Below are 23,923 nucleotides of genomic sequence, written 5' to 3' on the forward strand. Positions count from 1 at the left end.
TTAATGGAAGGTAGTTGGATTATGAGCAATAAAAGCATAAACAGAATCAGCTTCACAGTGACCACTTGAGAAGTGAACAACCATAAAATATCATGGAATTGAAGTCACTGCTTTCGAACAATTAGCATGGGAGGCCTTCTATGCAAGACACAAGGTGACATTCATAACAGATTTTACCAGACTTTTCCATGTTTTTATGGGCTGTATTCTGCTTAAAAATTAAGCTATTGTATTCAATCTCTATCTGAGCTCTTCCATATATAATATTGTCTATAGATGTAAGAACCATAAAACAGGGCTTCTGTAATTATGAATTCTATCTAGCTACATTAAATTGCATTTGGGAATTACCAGAGACTATGGATGACAGTTTTAAACAAAAGGTCAGTCAGTGATTCCAGGAATGCAGTGTGATTTATAGATACAAATTTGTTCTCAGATTTTTCATTAACTGGTAGTTTTTATACTTACTGTGGACCATGCACTTCCTTTTCGGCATCAGCGTATCCCATAAACAAATGTTCTTGTTATCGTTAGAGAAGCCAGCAGTAGCCAGGAAGCTAGAGCTACCAAGAAACACAAAATCTGATGCCAGCTTGGAATGACACTGCATATTCTGTGCAAGAGAATGAGAAGAGGAGAGAAATCATAACATAGCACACAAAGGGGAGGGGGAAAGGGGGAGGAGGTGGAGAGTGTTCATTGGGAGTTGAGGTGAAGTTAGTCTTGGGACAAATAGTTGGATTCACTTTTACTGCAGTTCTCAGTTGTAGGCACAGAAATCACATTAGAATACTTTAGTATATAAAAAGTTTGGAGTAAGAAAACTATTTTAGGTGTGTTGACACTAACTCTATGACATTAGACTGCAGGTTGAATAGAGATCAAAGAGTAAAAGTTTTGTGCTATATAATTACTACTGTGTTGACACACCTGTTTCAAGGTGTGTCAGTGGGACACCAAGCAAGTGTGTTGAAACAAAGTTTCTGAAATTGCAACTTTCTTTTCTTACTAATTATAAAGTAAGATCAGTGTTTTCTTTGTAAGTTGTAACACTTAGGTTGATTTCAGTTGTGACAAACTAGTAAACAACGTTACTTTAAGCTATGCCATTATCTGATTGAGTAATGCTTTTTCTCTGTTATATAGAATGTAGGCCCAGACTACTTCACAGCTGAGTTAGTATAGATCTCCTAAAGTCTAAGGTAGAAAGACGATTGATCCTTTACCAACTTCCTTCCAATAGGGCAGAAGCCAAAACTTTTTCTTCATGAAATAGGTGAGAGCAGACTTATAACTATATAAATAGGTACAAAAACTAACTATAGTTGGTATACATTATGTGATCAGAGTAGTAAAAGCCTCCCATTAATTAATCGTTTAGTGCTGTACTCTTAGATTGGTGTATTAAAATGTTTGTGAGGGATTTGAAAGAGAGAGCAGATTTGAGTATGCCATAGAATAATTGTCACTGAGACATACTGTAGTATTAAACACAACAGCCCTTGGCAGGATTACTCCCAGAGCAAATGTATGTATGTATATTTGATCGATCAGATCCCTATCAATATATCCTCACCTACTATGATTTAGTAGACACTGGATCATTCATCCATATAGGCTTTATCAATCTAGGCTATCCTTAATGGTTTGGTAACGAATGGATGGTTTGTTACATCAATATATGGGTGTTTATTTTAATATGGGTGCCAACTTGTGACATAGGCTTCAAATTTTCAAATATGTGATATCACAATAATAATGGCATGCATGTGTACTACAACAAATGCAAAGCCAACTAAAAAAAAAATTTTGCTTATAGCTAGCTTGCAATGCAAATAGTATAGGTAAAGTCATAAGACAATATCCAAAATATCACGTGTAACAGGGACACCAAACATTATACATTCATCTAGGTCATTCACAGTAAAATCAGCATACACTGTTATATTATTTATTTTAACTTAGGTATTAAACATGGTCATAATCCAAGACATCAGTTATTGTCATGCACAACTATAATATTTTAGTAATTCTTGATTTATTTTTCACACGTTACAAATTTTGGATATTTCGCAACTGTGAAAGTGATTTTTTTTTTCTGTGATGTTGTCAATCCTTCATACTCACTTAAAATGTGTTTCCATATTATAAAATAATGATCTAATTCCCTCTGATATTGACATACAGCTAATTCAGAATACATCACCAAATATACCAGTGGCCAAATGAACAATGCCGAACGTGTAACGGGACACCAATATTTTGGTGTCCCTGTTACATCGACATAGGCTTACAGGTATCTCAGTTATATATGTAGTTTGTTGATTTTTTATATTGATAATGATGCTGCATATTATATTATCTTTCCTTTACTTCTAAAGGTACTGTATTGTCTGTGCATTTTCTGCAAGAAAGCAATGCTATCAAGCTGATTTACAATTAATTCTACTGTAATCCCATAATTTATGTTTCACAAAATGAATGATAAAAGAGAAGGACAAGGAATGAAACAAAGAGGCTGATCAGAGAACTGTGCTGTCATGTTAAACTTTATATATAGTACAGATTAACACAACAAAATAACAATGTATGTTCAACTCCAATCATATGTACAAACAAATGTGAATCGCTAATATTCAACCGCATAAATGGACGGTAAACAAAATTAGTGTACAATAAATGCGGTATAAAAAACTCCATATAATAATTTCCTCAATTGTTCCCATTCAATACCAGTACTGGATAGAGTCATTTAAATTTTCAAGATCCAAATTGAGTCATTTCATTACATTTAATGTCATTCATGTTCATCTGTTTCATTTAATAACATATATGAATTTTGCAAATAATTATTCACTAATCACTTTATCACTTTATTAATTAATTTCTTGTTGTTTTTTTCATTTGCATTGTTCAGCCAATTTCAAATTTGTTTGCATGCAATTGAGACAACAATGCTATGGTTAGCCTAGCTGATGAATGTAAATAATACATTTCTGCTTGGCATCATCAAGCAGGAGATCCTAAATTATAGCTGTCTCCATAACATACTAACCTTTATGGATCGAAACAGTTATGGCATCGTTAAGGTTGTTAGATCATTATAAACCACAAATAAACCAGTAACAAAATGTTCATAATGCATGAAGAAAAGCATTCAAATTGTAACATGGACATAAGGAAGGAAGGAACAATGTGTTAATAGATCCTAGAATGGTGAAACATGAAGAAAAGTATTAATAATGTTGATCACGATGCTATAGCTGTCCTAGGCATTGGATAAAATCCTGCAAGAAACTGCATAAATTTATTGTGTTAGAACCATTCTCATTTTGTTAGTGACATCCTTTGCTTGTATTGAGTTTAAAGCAAAGTGACGGCGACTTATCGGTACAGGAGGATCATCAAGACCTGTTAATATTGAATCTGAAGACACAAGGTCTGTTTCCTCCTTCTCCGGCCAAATAAATTTATTGTAGGAGCCAGTGGGTTTCATGAAAGTGATAGAACAGGATCCGTTATCAACATCCGTGATAATACCTGGCCACCACTCTTCATCATATATTACAGCCACCCACTGCCCACGAGTCCACGTATTTTCCAGAGGAACAGCTGAATGTTATGTCAAGGATATTTAAGATATGGTAATATGGTTTAAAAAAAATGTGTAGTGAATGCAGTCATCTGGGGTGGATGTAGTTAATTCACTGGGATTGTGGGAAGGAAAACTGCAACTTCACTGCACTACTGTAGTACGTATTACTTACTGATAGGTCTGAAACTGAAATGAATACTATAACAATAAAATATATTAAGGATACACTGCGGATGGCGTGGTTCGGCAGCTTCGGGCAATGGAGACATGTTTCCCTCAGGATGTGCCGTAGAAGTATCATCATCTACTGTAGTTATTAATTAAAGATTATGGATTGTTCGTGAACTTTAATACTTAATATAAAATCAAAATACAATTTAATGATCAAGTTATATGAACATCGGCATGAACCCTGGCCGTCTCCATGGACTCTAAATATTGTACACACTAATTTTTTGGAATGGTGGGCTATCTTCCCCCCCCCCCCCACACACACACACACTTCAAATCGGATATGATGCCAAGAATGAAAACAAATGTATAAAGGATACACTCCGGATGGCATGGTTGAGCAACATTAGGCAAGTTTCCCTCTGGGCTGGTGGATGAAGTAGCTGGAATACCATGCCCACTGTAGAGACTGACTTTCTTCCACATCTTAACATAAAGAGAGTTTTCGCACAGACTATCGTTGTTGTCAAGGCATGGTGTACAAAAACAGCTCAGATTTCTGGTGGCAATGATTCCATCACTGACAGTTTTCACAGAGTGAAGCTTCATTGTTCCAGGAACTGTTTTTACAAGACGGTGATTCCTGTCACGATTAATATCTGATGATGGTACATAAAATATGGTTCTACGAAAATGTGTGCACATGTCAGATGAGGCATCTTTTGTCAGGTGGTCACAGCAATACTTGTACAAATCCTTAGCACTTTTAATCACACATCTGCCAGTCTTTACAGCTGTAGATGCGTGACTTTTGATGACAGCACTCTCCCCATCACTGGCCCCCTTGCCATGCCTTGATCCGGTAAAATTATGCACAATGGGATAGCCAAAATCACTAGTAGCATAACTGATATCAGATAGAGGGCCCTTTGACTTATATTGTTGGCCACACCCATCTGAAAATCTATACAGTTTACTAAGTGTTAGGTGTCTGCTGTTAGTAAGATGATTGCATGCTACATTCTGAAATGCATTCACTGCATGAAAATCATGGACTAGATCATCACTAATAAAGACCAGGCTCTCTGTGATTACATCAGAACACCCAGCACATCTATAGTAGGTGACAATTGGATGCACAGTGGCTGAATCTTGCGTCCAATATGCCCCTTGTACCTCATCTTGGTAAGCACATCTATAATTTTCGGCGAAATCAAGAATGCATAAGCAAGAATCTTGTGGAAGATTTGAGCGGATCAATTGCAGTTGTTTATTTTGCCACCCCTTGTTAAAGAGATGTTCTGCAAAGGGTATACCTTCTTCCTTCAATTCTGTGATAAGCTCACCCATGTTGCCAGACTTTACAATAAGGGTTCGTTTGCGTACATCAACCAACTTGTCCACCCCTTTCTGCACTTTCTGTGTGATAAGTTCCCATCGCTTCCACTCAACATTCTGTGTTTCCGTATGTAATAGTGGTTCAATGTGTCTATCAAGTTGACTGATACCACAGTTGGTGCATTTTCGTAGAACACATTGTGGATGGTGGAAATCTGCATCCAATTTATCACACATTGTGATACTTGCAAAGTGATATATGTCTTTGATGGGTGGTACTTTTACAGCTGCCAAGTGTGCGTTGATAACTTTCAGCTTAAGTGTTATGTTTTCGCAATATTCGCAAAGGCACCCCCTGTATTTTGCCTCTTTTTGTGTCTTAATATGAAGAGGCCTAAGCAAGAAAAACTTTGAAAGACTGATCTTGATCTGTGGGTTCAACAGTTTAAACTGGTGATAAGCCTTGGTCACTGAACAATCCATAATACTGGTGGGCTTTCCTGATTTTTTGCTGACCAGTTTCTTATCCGGTAACTGGTTGGCCACAGTTTCATAGAAATCTTCCACTACCTTCACTATTGACCTCTGTAGCTTTTTTCTTCCCGCCTGGTGTTTAATGGCCTTGCTGATGAGCTTTCTGCTAACACCAAATTTTTTAGCAGTTGATCTCTGTAACTTGTATCGCTTCACTGAACTGAGTGTCGTTGCTAGAATCTTCCGTGCTTTTGAAAAACGAGATTTAGAAAGCCCTGCTGAAACTGCCTCCATCACAGCATCTTCCACTACTGTTGCTGGTGACTTAGCATTTTTGAAAGCTTCCATCTTTCTTGGTGAAGCTTTCTCCATTAAGTCCAGAGCAGTGGTAACATAGTGTGATGGACGTTGAGGCATGCCCCTTCTTGCCCTTTGCAGGCTTTTACGTCTTGCTGCCGGAGTTCTGACATCCAGGCCAATACTGTTCAAAGCTGATTTGGCTTGATGAATTTCCTCGGCCTGTTGCTTTAATGCCTGCTCCAATTCTTTCAATCTACATGCTTCTGTCACTAACTTTGCTTGCTCAGCTGCAAGTTTTGCTGTCTTTTTTTTTGCTTTTTCCATTGCATATTTATCTCTTCTTCTTTTGTTTATTTCAACTTTCTGTCTTTGTGTAAGCAGAGCACGCTGGTCTTTCTTTTTTTTTCGCCAGTAAGCCCTTTCCTCTTCCACTCTTTGTCTTGTTTTTGGCTTATTTCTTTCCCCTTTAGAATTGTTTAGTGCAGCCTCAGCTTCTTTTCTTTTAGCCCTAAGCTTTTGCATTCTGCGAGCACACCCTTTATTATAATTTGTCTTCCTTTCTCTCATTTTTTCTAGTTGTTCCCTCTCCTCATCAGTCAAGTTCCTTTTACTTTTTAATTCGTCTGCCATCGCCATTTCTAAACGATACAGTCTGCTGTTTATTTTGGCAGCATGCCGGCGCATATCTTGTCGTTCTTTTTTCCGGTCCGTTTTTCCCTTCCTTGGAGAAACCCTAATTCTTAACTTGAATGGGTTCATGCTGACAATTCCAAATCATGTATGCTGGAAGTAAACAGCAAAGGGAATTAGAACAGATAGGCACAGTATCCAACATTTTCTAGGGTGGGGGGGGGGGTGGGAAACAGTTAGCCCCCCCATGACTACTGCCCGGCCTGGTGCACTAAACACAATTCCTTGAGCAAATCAAGCACAATCAAAATTCCTTTCTTACTTCTAAACTTTATTTTTAAAACACTAAAATATAATATAATGGAAATAATCTTTTATACAGGTAGTAGCCTGCTGTAATTTTTTTGTATAATCTGTCCAAAATAAATTTTTGAGTCGATTACTTATCGAACATGGAGCGAATAAAACATTGAAATCAACTTCTTTTTGTTTGGTAATTTTTGTTGTCAACCTTTTACCACACCAACCCGAGGCGATAGGCGCCATACTGAATATGGAAAAAGAACCCAACGATAATGCGACAATGTAGTGTCGGACTAGGATAACATGTATACGATCGATGCAAGAAAAATTTGGACAGAGCCTTCGGCCACAATGTACCATTTTTTATATAACCGGGCACATTTTGTGGAAATGAAGGCCCAGGCCCCAGGGTCAGACTAAGAGTAATATAAGAACAGGCTGGTAACCTATAAGCCTAGCCTACTGTGATAGTTGATACTGTAGTGATGATGCAAAACAAAATTGGACAATATATAGGCCTAGCCTATGGCAACTATTTTAAATATCTTATCTAACTTATCTAACATACATGAAGCTAGGGCTAGGCTGGTTTGTTTATACTGCACGGTTGGCATTAGAATTAACGTTTCAGCATCAGCAGCGGGACTGACTATTTCCCCCCCCCCCCCAAAAAAAAAAATTTAAAGAATCTTAGTCTAACTAGCCTAGGCTATACCTACAACGTTGTGGGCATAGGCTAGGCTAGGCTAGGATCAAGTATGAATTCAGAGGATATCTCTTTTTTTATCGCATGTAATGGGGGACAATTCCCCCTCCAATAAAAGTTAGCATCAACCCTACATACCGTACAATGTGATAAAATGGTATGGCCATAGGCCTACGCTAATAATAATTAACGTGAAGCTAACGTAACTAACGCGGGCCTAACTAATGTAAATGCATGCCGAGACACCACATACTTTTGGGTCTCATGGTTACGTATTGAATGAAATTTTAATAAATCCATTTAGATTACTCGCAAATAAGTATCAAGTGCAACTTATTACAAAATAAACAAATAAATACGGTATAATAACGATATATCAAGCACTAAAGTACTCACGTAGGTAAAATATTTGTCTGTAAATGTAATTCAAGCCAACGTAATTCTGGACACAACCTTGCGTGGTTTCCAAATCAGATCTTGCCAACTTGTGATTCGTTTTGCCAGGTGTATTACGATGCGAACGACGTACTTTTATCCGATGTATGATAATATAGACAACAATTAATTGTTCGCTCTAACAATCATAAAATATATATATTATTCATATATATTACGTTATTGTTTCATGTCTAGAAACGTAACATTTATAAAAGCGTAACGAGATGGACACAAATCACAATATAGATTACCTTTCTTAAGTTTCCTAAACAGAGGCTCAATTTGTTGTCGCCACGTTCCCGCCTTGTATGGCCTTACTGTCGTATGTTTTTTCAATACGCTAATATGTTCATAGCGACTACCGTGTGAGTCTTACTAGTGAAAACGTAACTATCTGACTGGACACAACATGTTTCTTACGAAAATTAATCTGGCCATAAATTATGAACTGAACACTGCATGAAATTGATCGTTATTCTGAATTAGTTTTGTGTACCTGCAAATATATGTAGGGCATAGTAACTTGATCAACCATATTTAATATTTGGATTATTATAACACAAAATCGCGTCTGCATACGTAACTTCGTGGGACACTAAATGTTACGTTTTCAGTTTAAAGTGGCAGTGTGCCAAATATAAAGAGAACAAATCACACACCTGGAAGTTTAGTGTAGTATGGTTTATATGAGTTTTATTTATCATTTGAATAAAAATAATGGTTAATATGATGTTAAAGAATAGGTGCTACAAGCTTTATAATTTTTGTAGAATATTTGTCACACTTATTTGCTATAAATTGTGGAGACACCACAACATGTTTGTGGCTACCAGCCCGTCTAAAACATGTGAACTATTAATAATGTTAATATTTATGTTCACTTGAACCATATGAATAACTTATCATGGATCAACTTATCTGGATTAGTACTAGCAGCTAATTAATTAGGGAAATGTTAGGTAATCTCCAGATATTAGTACTGGCCCCTATAAAAAAAGAAACACCCATATATACAGGTATTGATCGATAAGATTCCTATCAAAACATTTTTACAAAGAACTAGACTGTGCATAACATCAAAACATTTTTACAAAGAACTAGACTGTGCATAACATCAACATATGTATGTTTTGATTGATACGATTTCTATCGATATTTCTTACCCAGAATGGTTTGGTAACCATTGGACTGTTCATACCCATCTGCCAAAGACACAGCTGACCATTCTCATCGCTGACACCAAACTTGTTACCTTGATCGTTGACTCTTATTTGAGATACTTTAGGGAACTGTCCAGACCCTCTATGAGTGTAAAGTTTCTGGTTATGACCCCACTCCCATAGATGAACACTGCCATCACCAGCACCACTCAAATCTGTAATGTAAACCACAGTCATTGAAAAAGTTAAACCACAGTCATTGAAAAAGTATCTTTAAAACTGATGCAACAAACCTGTTACAGAATCTATGTCAAGCTCAGACTATTAACCTGTCAAGTACCTTGTGGCTTAAGTAGCTGGCATCTAGTTACTTAAGTATTTAGTTACTTAAGTATCTAGTCACTTAAGTATCTAGTCGCTTAAGTATCTAGTCACTTAAGTATCTAGTCACTTAAGTATCTAGTCGCTAGTGCATAGCTTACATAACTGGCTCCTAGTCATTTTAATAAACCAGCGTCTAGTCACTTTAAGTATCTAGTCCACTGGTTTATATGAACTCCAACAATGTGGGGCAAACAACTTGTACATCAAGTTACACCCCCCCCCCCCACTTCACAACCATAACCATGTTATACCCATAGCTAATGATGAACATCAATCCAGCCCTAGATGAACATGCTATGACATAGTTGTATGAGGTACAGTACTTTTGAAAACGCTTTGAAAATGTTCTTACAAAATAATACAAGTACAGATTAGACCAGCCATCTGTTCAATGACTTCAGGAATACAAGTCCTTTTTCCTACTTAATCAGCTAAAAACAAAACATTCATTGGTTTGAGTTGCATTCTATCCAAAAGTTGCTATGCACTTTCTATTTTCTATTCCATTTTCTTGTTCGTTTTTATACTTTACCAGTCAGTTTAGAGTTGTTGGTTTGTTTTACACATGTACTGAATGTATAAACAGACCTGTTAGAGAGATATTTCATACATATGGTGAAGCTAACGAAGAGTATCAGTACATTTTGTGCTGCTGTTGGTGTATTTGACACAAATTTGTGATGTATTAAGTAAATGATAAAACTTACAGTAGGGAAGGCTGGGATGAGCAGCTAAACATCTAACATTAGCCAACTGTCTCTGGGTGATCTGTAAACATCAAATGATACCAATTAAAAATCATTCATTAATGACCTAATTCACCACAAGAAGAACAGGCATTTCTATGAACAAAGGAATGCATTTCTTTAGCCTATATCCTTCAAAAACAAGAACATTTCCTATGGATATTTGTAAGTGAAGATGTGAGTTATCGGGTGCATTCATTTACAAAAGTATCCAAACAATACTCCAAACAAGAAAAAAGAAGTTCTGTGCCTGACTTAGCAGAGAGAGTTAACAACACTGAGAGGGTGAATGACAGGTGTAATGGGCTTGGTGTGAAATTTGTGATGTAATTTGCATAATACATTTATAATTTACGATGATAATCTTCTTTGTGTCGTATACATGATATACTAGCACAACTGGCATGAGATAATTCCTGTGGCTGCGTTGCCAAGCAAACCAAAAGTTTACCTTTCCTCTCAAATTTCTTCCACCGGTATCTTTCTTATTAGTTCTTTCATATTAATTCTCCAATGAATTTTCATTGGGCTTTATAACCTAACAAGGACAACTTATCTCAATGCAGCGACATCGACACCACCTTTGTTTTTTTCCAGTATTAAGACATAATGAACATTATGTTTGTTAAAGGTTTATCTGCCAAACTCTCACCACATTTGTGCCTCTCCCAGTCTGTCCCCCCAGCAGATCTGAGGGCGATGTTGGGTCGTTATAGGCAGCCACGGGGATGTTGATGTAGGGAGCTGATGTCACCTTACTAATGCTTGTCCTACTGCTGGAATTCTCCATGGTGTGCATCAGCAGAAAATCATCATCTGTAGCCCTAGAAACACTGGAGGAAGAAAACAAAGATACCAACATCAATATTAATGATGATAATTGAGAGGATGTCCCTACAGTTGTTTATCTGTTTGCTTGTTTGCTTAATACTGTGCACTATCTTAAGAAAATGATGAAAAGTTGTGAAAACAAATATAATGTCTTAATTTTTGGAAAACTCACTCCTATCCCCCCCCCCCAAAAAAAATAGAAAACCAAAATCTTTTGTGGTTCCAATGCCTAAACATGTTCATAGTGTTGGTAAGCCATGCATTTTAATATTCATGAACTTGTGCACACCAAAATGAAGAGGGATTATCTATTGACTAATGCAGTAACATATAAAGGAAGGTACCAGGAATCAGTTATCATGTTGACAAAGTCTATTAAGTGACATATTATAAAAACAGATACATGCATGAATATTAATGGGGTCAGATTTCTAATGATATTCCTCATGACTAGAAATGAATACAAATGGTTTGTTCTGAAATAGTTCCATGATGCCCCCTGGATGCAAAAGATGAATCATAAATGAGGTATTCAGATAAGATGGATGATTATTAATGACCAACCTTCTAGACATGACAGCTGGATCTTCCTCCTCCTCCAACCAATACGGTACCTCCGGTTCTAAGAGCATAGCGATGTCAAGCTCCATCAGACCGTGGTGAGTCGAGACCACTACTGTAGTTGGTGTAGACTGTAAACAAGACAACAAAAAAACAATCAACTTTCATGACACTCTTGTCTCTTAAACTGATAACCAATTTGGGAGTATATGTCTCAGTATCGGCTTCTCGCTATCCCACCCGCCCCCCCCGCACCATTGTAAATATTAATTAATGATTTCTTCATAAAAGGAGAGGGAAGAGGTTGCTATTCTTCACTGCATAGATGGGATATGTTTAATATACAAATGATGCATGTCCTTGTACATTTTAACTATCACTAGCTGAAAGAATTGGATGATACAATTTAGATGCAATAAAAGAATGATGTCATAAATAAGGGTTGGATTTGTTATTATCTTCCAAGATTCTCCCACCCCCCCACATCCCGTCAACCTCTTGCACACCCTTGACAATCCCTCCCCCCTCCCCACGGATCATAAATGATGGAGTTGTAATTGCCTTTGCAGCTACTGCCACCACTCCCCCACCCCCTCCCAAAAGAAAATTGAAACCTGTTCTGTGGTTAATTATACTAGACACAGATGGTAATGTTTGTTACTGCACAAAATTACACAATAAATAATCCCTCTGTCGTTGCAACTCATGAATTTGAATGTGACAACGTATGCATTAAATTGCCTAGCATGTTGTTGTTGTTAGTGTGGATCATGCTAATGTGCAGCAGTTACAGACTGGAAGCAATGAACCAACATGCAGGTGTGACTTTTATAGAACAACTACAAAAGCTGTGCATACATAGTATTACTCATAGCAGGCATTAATCTACTCCAGAACATTCATGTCAAATATATGATCTCTGACAGAGATATATTTTAGTCATGAACTGGACTTTAATATCCTCCTTTCGTTAATTTTATTGCTATTGCGAGCAGCTAACAAGCAGCATTATTTCTTAAGTCTTAATTAGTTAGTAGAGTTCATTTGTTTTGCAGGCTAAGGCAATTAGGTCTCAACACTAAAAACCACTTGAAGAATCCAGGTTAGCTTAACTAGTCAAGTTTCACTTTAAATTATAAAATAAAAATCAGTTTTACATTTTCAAATTTGAATTCCCATGTGATTAATGAATGGTAATACAAAACTGTCTGGCCAATAAAAGGCTGAGGATTCAATCAAAGATATTACTTTAATTATGCATAAAAACTTCATTGAGTGACAAATACAAATCTGTGATGTTTTCTTAAGATTGATTAAGTGTTAAGTAGTTACACTCTGTAGGTTTGATAAAATTGCCAATAGCCAACGGTTTGTCGGTTTAATCTTCTGTTGACCTTTGACCAAAATTTGATGCACTAAATCAGCCTACACTAAAATGAGTTAATAAATGGGATATCTATTAATACATTCAGAATAAATTCATCCCGCCTCATTTTTCTTAATTCTAATTTGTGTAATTCCATGTTTTCTTAATGAATGTTACCACATTGACATGACATGGTGACGATGTTAGCGGGCTGGCCTAAGTATGGTACAGTACTGTTAAGAGATTAAGCCTAGACTACAGTCCTTAGAAATAGTGCCATTTAACTTTATTCATCCTGACAGCTTGTTGTCAACAGCCATACAATTCATCTTCTAAGTATAAAGATCTACTTAAAACTTTACAGAAAAGGGGGTAAGGGGTTGGATGGTGAAAAGAACAAGAAATATTGCACCTTGTATGTAAGCTTTACAGCACTTAGGTGAACTTCATGTGCAGAAATGTGCCTTTTAAATGCAGTAACATTGTTGAGTGGCAGTTATCAAACCCTCCTCCCTCTCCCTTCCCTACCCCCCCCCCCTTCTACTCCCCCTCCTCTCCCAGTTAATGAAGACTTGATGATGCTTTTCACCGAATATCTTGTAGCAGCTAATTAAGCATATAGCGTATTAGAGACCTAGAAATTTATTATGTTAAGTCTACCTTGCAGTAGGCATTGAGTAGGATGTTGCATAACGCAGACCCAATGCTTATCTTACACACAGAAACTGACATTCTACAAGTGTAATGTCATTAATGGAAGAAACCTTAAACAAAGACATTATTGTCAAAGTAATACAAAACAAAAAATACATATTATTCTGACAACACAATGGACTTTAACCCTTGCGTTGACTCCTCTTGCCCCCCACAAAATGTTCAATCATAATTAAAAAACCTGTTATCGTTAACTCTGCAGTCTAACGAAGATAATGGTTTTCTGGAACACTACACAGAAGAGATACAACACAAAGTGGATTATAAATGTCACAGTGAAATGGCTGACTCCCTGAATGATCATATTCATTAAGACTTGTGACACCCAAGGATGAAACATGACCAGATGAATTGTATGGTTAAAAGATATACTTCCCAATGAAATGATGAATGTTCTACTCATGAAATATGAAAATGAGTGAAAGAAAAGGTGATTCAACAAAAGATATGAACATTAATGTCAAATGAAAAGCAAAAAGCCAGGAAGGAAGGAAGGCAAAGCAAAGTATGAGATAAATGATGGTTCCAATTCAAGTCTGCCTTGTCTGTTGGTAATACCTACTCTGAATTCACCGTTCAAGGATATATTACGCCAATCAGCCTGTGGAAACCCGGGGGTCAAAGGTTTAATACAAAGAGAGATTGAGACTCTGGTTGTTGTTTTGACATCTATGAATATTCAACAGAATAGTTATGTAGCAGAAACTTTGTGAACAGAATAACCTTTCCGAGTGGCTTGAATACGGGTCACAGAAGAAGGTTCAATGTGGAGAGTGGGAGGAGTGGAGAGGGGTGAAGAGGGGGGAGAGGGGAGAGGGGAGAGGGGGAGAGGGGGAGAGAACACTTTGAGGCACAGAAGATCATGTGACTTTTTTTTGAGGGGGCAAACCATAAAATTACCTCAAAACATTCCAACTAAACTTATCCTCTGTGCCTTCCATGCAACAAATTCCAGTACTTGAATATTTTATTAAAAACAGGGTACATTTCAATTACAATTTCTTTAATCCTTCAACAAAAGGGAACTTTTCTATCAACAAAAAAATAGGGAACAATGGTACTAAAATGGGGAGCTCTTAATTTATGATAAGGAGGTGTTGAGGTTATGTGCAGAGGCCTCCCAGATCCGCCCATCCCTGGGAACAATCCTACGACGGTGGGAAACAAAAAGCAAAGTTTTGGAGGCGATTGGCAAACGATGGGAGTCATACTTCACGGCAGGGGTATCACATCACGACAGTCACAGGCAAAATTGAGAAATCAAAAAGTAAAATTCACTTCAATATAAAAAGGGTTGTGAAATGCAAAAAAAAACAAAGAAGAAAATAAACTTATGAAGAGTAAATTATAAAGGAAAATACATGAGCATAAAATAGAGTGGATGTTCTGAAGATAATATATGAAGTAAAAATGTTAGCCCAAAAATCTTTCTTGCAAGTTGTGCATCATAAGATAACATATGAAGCAGCTGAAGAGTTTGACCGTTGGATAATACAAAGCTTATCGTGATGACAAAACCACGGTGCAAAAAGCTGTAAGGTTACGTGGAATGGAATCTAGTAGAATGAAATTTTGGCATAATTTGTCGAATACAAAATCATAAATTTTTTGTTATTAAAGGAAAAACTCACCTGATTAAAACAGAAAGCTGGTATCCTATCCTGCTCCTTGTGAATAATTCTGACTTTTCCACTGCGTGGAGCTTTGGACCGGCTCTCCGATCCGCTATCGGTATAGATGGCAGAATCGGTCTGAGTGTAGGGAGGAAAATTAGGCTTGAAGTGAATACCTCATCAAATGATTTAAGAACAATATACATGATTTGAATAAAAACTTTAAGTGATAAAACAATGACTAATGCAACTAAAACTAATATTCCTGGTGTGATGGTAGCTGATGCCGAGTCCTAATTTTGTTTATTACATGAGCACTAATTGGGGAGAAAATTGAAGAGGCAAATATTGATATTTTGTAACCATCGCTGAATCCTGTTATAGTCCATACGGCAGACATCTTGTTGGGAGTAACTGAAGTTATGATGCTGATAACCTTTAAAGGATGACTGTTCTTTTTAAAACTCTCTACTTTGATAGATGGAAATAAAAAAAATAAACAAACAGGTTGAGGAAAAGAGGAAAAATACTATGATGTTACAATGCCATAAAATTTCCAGCCATTTCCATAGCAACGCAGAGTCACATCAGGTGGGTATTTTATCTCTTCTTCAAGACCATCATCTTCATCATTACAACATTTCCATTTAATAAAACCAGATGTATCAGAATCAGATGAATAAAATGGCCAAGTTACAACAAACTTGAAAGATATATAATTTTCTAAAGTATGGGATGATATCTCACCTCGTCTGTCTTATTCTTCTCAAAGATGTACTTAATGAAGACGTCCTGGATTGCCTCTTGTCTCACCAGGAAGTTCCAGTACCTCTGAACGGATCTGACGGCTTGACTGGTTCCGCTTAAGTGAGAAATATGATAAGGAAAGTTGTAAACAAAAATGAAGCACTCACAGAGAGAAATCTTGAAAGTTTAAGCAGTTCAAGACAACAATGTATTCTGACAGGCTCATATAGCCCAATAACCGGTTCATATTTTTATTAAAATTTAAGTTTCAACAATTCTAGTACCGTTCATTAGAAGAGGTCTTTGAAACATAAAAAAAAAGACGACTTCAAATGGACAATCTTTTGCCAACTATATGTTATTTCTAGGGAGCCTTTGACTAACTAACTTTTCAGCAAAACACATTCATTAAAACACAAACTTATCATACCACATTCTGTTTACGAACAAAACTTCAAAGACGCTGCCTGTGACAGAATTAAAGTTGTAACTTACTTTCTGCCGCAGGGGTTATTACTTACGTGAAAGGAGTATTTGATGGCTCGAGAAGACCTTTGTATCTCAAGATGGATGGGCCTGACATGGTTGGGTTTTGGTAACACTGTTGTAGGTACTCTGCCGGTGGACCAGCAAACAGGTCTAACCTACCCATTAGAGCCTTCTGCCACTGCTCTAACAACTTGAGAATGGAATGAAGTATCGGTGAGGCCACTGGAAGCTCTGTCAAGGAAAAGAGAATTGAGAGATCCGGGCAAATTGATTAAGAAACGTTACAATAACAGTATAAATGGGACCTGATTCAATTGTAATCAATATTTCTGGTTTGACTCCAGTCATTAGATCAAAGGTCAAACAAAATCTGGGTTCCTGATTGGGTTTTGAATCTGAATATGTGTGACGAGCAAACCCCATTAACCAATGTAGCTAGTAGTGATGAGACGTATGGGAAGGTTGAATGGGGGAGTGTTTATTATGTGGGGGTTGCTTCAGTGGGAGTGGGGGTTGTTTTAACTGTGGGAGGGTTGAATACCTGGGGAGGGGGGAGGAGAGGTTATTTCATAATCAACCTACCCCAGGATAACACTATCAACATATCTGTTCCTAGTCTCAGCATGCCTATCCCAGAGATAACATACATTTCATCCACGTACAACAGCCGGAATAAAGTTCAACCTCTTACCTGCTAATTCAATCCCGACCGAGGGTAAGAATACCTGGAGTTTCTGTAAGGCCAGCCGTACTGTTGTGTACCTCATGAGACACCAGCTGTAAGATGTAGGGTCAGAGTACTGGTCACACCCCTCTGTTTGATTGGTGCCTCCTCCTGCCAGAGAGTTCCCTTTGTAGGCACCCTCGTAATTATCGTTGTCATCGTCATCGTAGTAGTCATCTAGAGAACTGTCATCGCTGGCCTCTGAGTCAAAGTCGATGTTTCCCTGCATGGCCTCAATGTGCGGCTAGAACAAACACACGATCAAGAGTATTATTATTTAACATTATAAATGTAACTTTCCTTAAACATTACATTATTTACTACTGTTTTGTTGTTTTGAAGGTAACAGAATGAATCAGTTAACGAATTACATCAACACGTAAAGAATCGGAAATGTTTTTCTGAAGAATTAGTACAAAATAAAGGCTCCGTTGGTAACAGAAATGCTTTAAAAGTGAGCGAAACAGTGAACAAGTGAAAACATAGTAAGTCTAAGAGCAGCGTTACTTTATCATGAGACAGAACTGCTTCGTGAGGAAGTCAACAAATAATGAGGGTTTGCATCAAATCCCTACTTACCACCCATAGCAACATCTTACTCATCACCATAGCAACCAACCTACCATCTTCTTCAGACTCACCTTGACCATGAAGTAATCAATGATGCTGGTTTCGGGAGCGATGAAGACCTCCCTCTGTACTGGCTTCTCCTCGGACATTGAAGTTGGATTCCTTCCGCTGCTAGCCTTGCCCATCAACTTGAGTGTGTACTTGTTACGCTGCTGGCTGACCGACTTATTGACCGGGACCGTCTTTTGAGCTAGAGGAAAATTAAAAACAAAACGTAGTGTTACCGATCGATACAGTCACTCCTGCTATTCATCATGACAGTATCTCTGCTGTGATTGACACATCGATTCCTGTGACTTATTTACATTCAATCAGCATTAGATTCACCATTAACACACTTCAGACTCTAAAAGGCTTGTCACATCATCTTGGACAGATACCAAGGACACTGAGAGAACTTTGCCTGTAGACCATCACATAACTATCCAAAACTCTGACAAGAATTAAAGAGGCTAGCTGAACCCTTTTTGTCCAAGATGTCTTTCAAAGCATGAATAAGGGAAAAGAGGGAAACTGTCAATTTCCAGATCCAACAGAGGAAAAGTACTTTTTCTCTTTAGGACAATTCTAAGGGTAAATGTAACAGCTGTGAAATAATCCTTATCTAGCATAATACAGACAGCCGATAATTTACAGAGCTTATCTGCCAGACTGCACTGTACAGCAATATTAAACTATGCACCCAGAGTTCAAAAGGAATGACCAACCTGTTTAGATCCAAGGTCTATATTATACATTAGAAGTGTTAGCAGGTAGCACAACATAACCAACTTTTAACCTGAAACTTGTAAGTAGCATGAACATATATTTGCTGTTGCTAAGAGCTTGAGTTCTAAGATGTTGAAGACCTTGCTCAGAATACTGTCTTATTTTCTCTTTTTTTTAATGGAAAAACACCAAAATTCATGTTAAGTATCAGAATATCTCACAGATCCTAAAGCATATCCTTTGCAGATCGACCATATTAGCTAAATAACTTTTAGGGATACAAGCATAGTCCTAACAATGACAACTAATTTTCATTTACATCATATCATCTTACTTTCCATCGATCGAGTTAACTATGTATCGATCATATTTTAACCTACCCATTGCTTGCTTCCTCTCTCTGACCTTTGCCCCTCCTCCAAAGACTGATGCCCAGAGTCTTTCGTTCAGCCTGTGGCCCATCAGCCTGTACAGCTCGTTTGTATTGTGCGTGGACAAGGCACGGACAAAGAGACTCATGTAGATGGATAACAGGCCCTCGCATAGTTGAATATTCATAGGGGGGAGGTCACTGTCTTTCTCACTGGATAACAATGCTTGTAGAGTAGCCACCCCTAAAATGAGGAAACATTTTGTAAGATACTACTTATCTAAAACAGAAAGTATGCAAAATATGTAAATTAATTTTACATAAGTAAACCTCCTTTAATCACCCAAACAGTTATTTCCATATGAAGGCAAGATACACATATAAATGAAAAGGACAGAGGAATCTGTACGTATGGTAATAGATACTCACAACATGGGAGTGTGTAATATGTGGAAAAACAATGTTCAACGCCCAATGACCACTCCTACCCCCCCTCCTCCACCCCTTTACTTCTTGTTATAACATACATTCATTTGAACTATTTTGTGACTATATGAAATCTATACATCAAAAATTACATAGAAGCCAATGCAACTAACAAGAACCCCAACTATTGTCAAGAACTGAAATTAACATCTATGCTGCTACAGGTCATATCATTACTCCACTGGTGACTAATGCCTTCGCACTCTGCAGCGGAGAAACTTTCAGACTTAACATTCAGTTACATCTCAACTTACAAACGTAAATGAGAAAGTATCCACTGATGCTTTGGATGTCATTGACATTTTGCGATACTATTCTCCCCAACCGTACCCACCCATGCATACCTGCCAGACTGATGCATTCCATCAACTCTGGTTGACAATTCTCAGCAAAACATATTTCCTCCCTTTCTCATAAACTACATTAGCTATCAACTCAACAACTCACCAGGCCATTTACTCGGCTGGGAAGAAACAGTTAATGGAACGTCACCGCTGGGCACCCTCCTTTTGCGATTCACACTCACAAGATTACCGACTCTGTAGAGGACGTTAGCACTGCCACCGGTGTATACGTCCATTCCAGCAGCTTTGGATTTGCTGACAGTAGAGCTGTAGGTATCGCTGTCACACAGACTTTGGTATATACAGGCAGAGAGTGCCGCACTCAGAGATGACAAAACTGGCAATGTGGACGCCTTCCTCTGTGGACTGGGAGGAGCGGTAAAATCCAAGACTGTTAGAAGGATGCTATGGATGAGGTGCCTCAAATGAAGCACTGGGTCGGCCACGACTGTCTTAGAGCTAGCCACACTGGCTGAAAGAAGAGGCAGAGTGGTTGGTAGAGGGAGAGGAGAGGATAACTGCTGGGCAACTTTAGTCTCTTGTTGCACCTCCTGCATCAGAAGCACCAACTCCATGCAGACTGATGCAAGCCCTCCCCCGTTCTGGCCATACAGTAGACTGTAATTGACAATGGTTCTAATTAAATGATGGTTGTCATGGAGCCATCTTTTCCTTCTGACAGCTCTCTGCCTCTTGTCCTCAAAGTCTGTCCTCCTTGCTTGAATGATTTCATGGAGAGATGCTGGATCGTTCTCCAGGTCTCCGTCGTAGTCGTCCTCTTCCTCCATCCTCTCGTCGGGTGCTTGGACGAGAGGGCCGTAATTGCACAGAAGTTTCAAGGTTTCTACTTGTCTCTCTAACCAGACATAGAGCTGGTACCTCAACTGACCACCATGGACTTCAAAACCAGTGGCTAACGTTCTTAGCTCTTCCATCATTACCTTCAGACAACATGTGAATTTTAATTGCTGGGCCATGATGTCAGACAATTCTCCCTCAACCTCACCACCTAATCTCTCCTGATCTACTTTGGCAGCCTCATCTTTGTCTTTGCCTCCCACTGCCGTTTTATCTTCGTCACCATTACCATCATCATCACTACCGTTATCCCCCGACTCATCCCCCCAATCTAGCTCCAGTTTTTCATCAAATCTACCACCAACAGGCTGACTCCAATCTAGGTCCATTACAGAACCACCACCACTGCCCCCGCTCCCATTGGTCAACCCGACAGGTTTACTCCAATCCAAATCGGCCGTAGTTTCTTTGAAAGACGATCCTGTGGTGCTTTTACTTATAAAGCCTTCATCGATAGTACCCGATGAGATCAACTGTCCGTTAGTCTTTTTCGAGGTTAACTCGGAATTTCCTTGACGTACCTTTGGAAGATGAGAGAGTACCTCTAGTGCCAGCAAGGGACAACCAGCTGATGCATGCATGTGGGCCGTGGCAAAGAAAAGCCTTCTCTCTTCGGGTGTTATCTCATCATCGGCTGTCCCTCCGTCAAGCACCGATGCCTTTGCTAACACTTTTGACACGGTAGGAGCGTCCTCAGAACCGACCGTTTGCCTCAGGACGATCAGAGGATGAGTCCTCAAGTAATTGTAAAAGTTGAAGACGTCTGGTCTATTTCTTGCTTGTCCATTCAGCTCACAATCCTTGGTGAGTTGTGATGGTGGTACCAGGAGGGTATCCAACGCTTTGATGTAATCCTTTAGTAACCAGTGGGCCATGCTCCTCATGAATGGGTCCTTATGAGGAAATTGATTCTCTATCTGTTTTCCAGAAAGATCACATCCCAGAACCTCCTCGTATATGATTTTCTTTTGCGCTTTGGGCATCTCCAGGTCCTCCTCGTACAGTCTGGAAATGACCATTGCCAATTGGATGTCTCCTAAATTATTCAGACACACCTCCACGGCATCCTTTAAGGACCCGGCTAAGAGGAAGAAGGCGGCTGCATGCTCGAACCGCTGTCTCCCGAGAAGAGCAAACGCATTCTTCAGGGCCGCCTTTCGCCAACGTTCCTTCTTGAAATCGTTTCTGAAGAACTGGGTCATCTTCTCGTCTCGGATGGATCTGTGGATTTATCAAGATCAAGAACCAGACTTTGTTTATGAAGAACATACAGACCACAAACCAAACTACAGACCACAAACTAATCACAAGTCTAAGAAATTTCAGAAACAGACTGTCAGATGCTGACTAAACTGTTATAATAAAAAATAATCAAAAGATTGAAAAGACCATATGAAACTGTTGGCTAGATAGGCTTTTCAAACCAGTAACCATTGGACAGAAAGGACTTTTGATACTACCAATCATTTTCTTTGCCAGGTAGAAACTTGCAAGACAAAGATATGTGCAAAAACACAGATTGAAGTCCTTCCTTGAAAATCTTACTTTTTGAACCTACAAGATTTCCTTCTACAATCAGAAATGTTATCTGATGATTATTAAATATTCTAAATTAATACTGAACATCAAATAGCTTAAACTCTATCTCTGTAAACAATCATTCAAATGTTTTCTCCTTGAATAAAGAGACAAAGGTCACAACATTCCCATTCCTTCCTCTGCTTCTTATTCTAACTTGGAAGGGGGGGGGTATTGGCGGGGGAGCATGAGGGGTAAAGTGTTTCTACCTGAAGAGACCCCAGAGTAGAGTTTTCTTCTTCATCGCCAAATAGAACAGAGCTGCATCCAGAGGGTTCTTCTTGGCCTGAAACTGAGACTTGGCGACCTAACCGAGAAGAAACATTGGCTACGTGAGTGATGAATTGTTAACGGATTCAACATGTTGACCTATATGTTGAACTACATGTTGACCTTTGAATGGAATGTCATCCCTAGTGGTCAGAGCTTCTCTCTGTATCTTCTGTCAGTGTGACCAACCTTCCAAACATAAACTAAGAGTTATAAATCTAACGGTTAACACAAGACAGTAACTTTAATCCAGTGACTATTCCCCAGTACTGATCCACGAAGAAAAAGAACTGTTTGTTAGTGATAATGATCAGTCCAACTGCTACATTGTACAATATTCAAACACATAATACTACCTTAATGTACATCTTAACTAACAATTAATGAAGTTACTCATCAAAGACATTAACAGATACCAGTAGGCCTTCATATAAGCATACACCCTCAGCGATTTCCTTGTCTCTTCCAAATGTCCTTCTGGTTGTACGATTTCGGAATTGATGATAATCAAATAACTTTCCCTAATTTTCATGGGATCCCCCCCCCCCCAATGCCACCATTGACAAATCAACATGATCTAACCTTCTCAATGCATCTCCTGAGGGTGGTGTTGTTACGAACCCACCATCCTACCCCCATGGCCCTGAGTTCATCCCAGACGGGTTCTCCTTTCTGCATGCTGGGTAAGAGTGAGAGCAGTTCTTCTTCCGCTTCAGAGTGAAATGCCCAGATGAAATGAGATGAAACTAAGCCCTGTCTCTTCAAGTTTTGCTGCAAAGTAACAAATATATGAAACCAAACGTTTTAATTACAAAATGTAAACCCAGAGTGATGGCAATCTAGGTGGTGGCTACTTGTCATATAAGGGAAAATTAAGACCAGCATAAAAGTAGACAATTTCTGAATGGGATACATTATACATCATATGATCTGTTCTATAGCTATTATGCACTTATGACATAAATAATCATTGTGTGGAACGAGTCTTTTCTCAATAAGCTCTGTTATCCAATCACAGCCATCTTCCATGCATCATTGCGGGGTCCTTTGTCTGTCTCTCTTCAGTGTGAGCAAGCCATGACATTTCTTTCATGTTCATTCTGTATGTTTTGTCTGCACTGAGATCCTGTCAGTATGACAAACCACATATTATAAAATATATCACTACATGAGGTCTAAGTACAACTCTACTTTTGTACACTGCTTTGACATCAAACACTTAAATGACTAAATGAGAGATTAAGCACCTGTTGGGGTAATGGCAATGATTTGAGTAATCCCATGTAGAACTTCATAGCTAAAAGGAATCGAAGACCACACTCATCCAAAGTCTCCCCTGCGGAAGAAAATAAAAAAGACAAAAAGAGAGAGATATTCAAAGCGGAT

General features: G+C 38.4%; 2 protein-coding genes across 4 annotated transcripts in view; both read right to left on the reverse strand.

The window, feature by feature from the left end:
- LOC139978951 (dmX-like protein 1) overlaps positions 1–23,923 on the reverse strand; it is a 69,256-nt gene that overhangs the window by 2,856 nt on the left and 42,477 nt on the right. The window contains exons 16-31 of one of the 2 annotated variants that reach the window (XM_071989540.1): positions 23,785–23,873; positions 23,120–23,308; positions 22,477–22,574; positions 19,935–21,910; positions 19,012–19,245; positions 17,935–18,113; positions 17,261–17,537; positions 16,602–16,800; positions 16,081–16,195; positions 15,352–15,471; positions 14,283–14,321; positions 11,644–11,771; positions 10,901–11,081; positions 10,210–10,270; positions 9,122–9,333; positions 472–616 (exon numbers count right to left, since the gene is read on the reverse strand). In XM_071989540.1, the coding sequence (XP_071845641.1) occupies positions 472–616; positions 9,122–9,333; positions 10,210–10,270; positions 10,901–11,081; positions 11,644–11,771; positions 14,283–14,321; positions 15,352–15,471; positions 16,081–16,195; positions 16,602–16,800; positions 17,261–17,537; positions 17,935–18,113; positions 19,012–19,245; positions 19,935–21,910; positions 22,477–22,574; positions 23,120–23,308; positions 23,785–23,873 (4,242 nt within the window). The remainder of the gene's footprint in view (positions 1–471; positions 617–9,121; positions 9,334–10,209; positions 10,271–10,900; positions 11,082–11,643; positions 11,772–14,282; positions 14,322–15,351; positions 15,472–16,080; positions 16,196–16,601; positions 16,801–17,260; positions 17,538–17,934; positions 18,114–19,011; positions 19,246–19,934; positions 21,911–22,476; positions 22,575–23,119; positions 23,309–23,784; positions 23,874–23,923) is intronic. The other variant, XM_071989541.1, reaches the window with a different exon arrangement.
- Positions 549–9,114, reverse strand: LOC139978952 (uncharacterized). 2 transcript variants are annotated; one of them, XM_071989542.1, is made up of 4 exons: positions 7,917–9,114; positions 4,150–6,664; positions 3,825–3,905; positions 549–3,615 (listed from the first exon to the last, which is right to left on the reverse strand). In XM_071989542.1, exons 2-4 carry the CDS (start codon positions 6,638–6,640, stop codon positions 3,311–3,313), a joined length of 2,877 nt encoding a protein of 958 aa, XP_071845643.1. In that variant the 5' UTR covers positions 6,641–6,664; positions 7,917–9,114; the 3' UTR covers positions 549–3,310. The 2 variants fall into 2 exon arrangements, with proteins under 2 accessions (XP_071845643.1, XP_071845644.1); XM_071989543.1 differs by lacking the exon at positions 3,825–3,905 and having other exon boundaries at positions 4,150–9,114.

Source organism: Apostichopus japonicus, chromosome 13 (genome assembly GCF_037975245.1).
Source record: "Apostichopus japonicus isolate 1M-3 chromosome 13, ASM3797524v1, whole genome shotgun sequence".
In the NCBI taxonomy this organism is placed as follows: Eukaryota; Metazoa; Echinodermata; class Holothuroidea; order Aspidochirotida; family Stichopodidae; genus Apostichopus; species Apostichopus japonicus.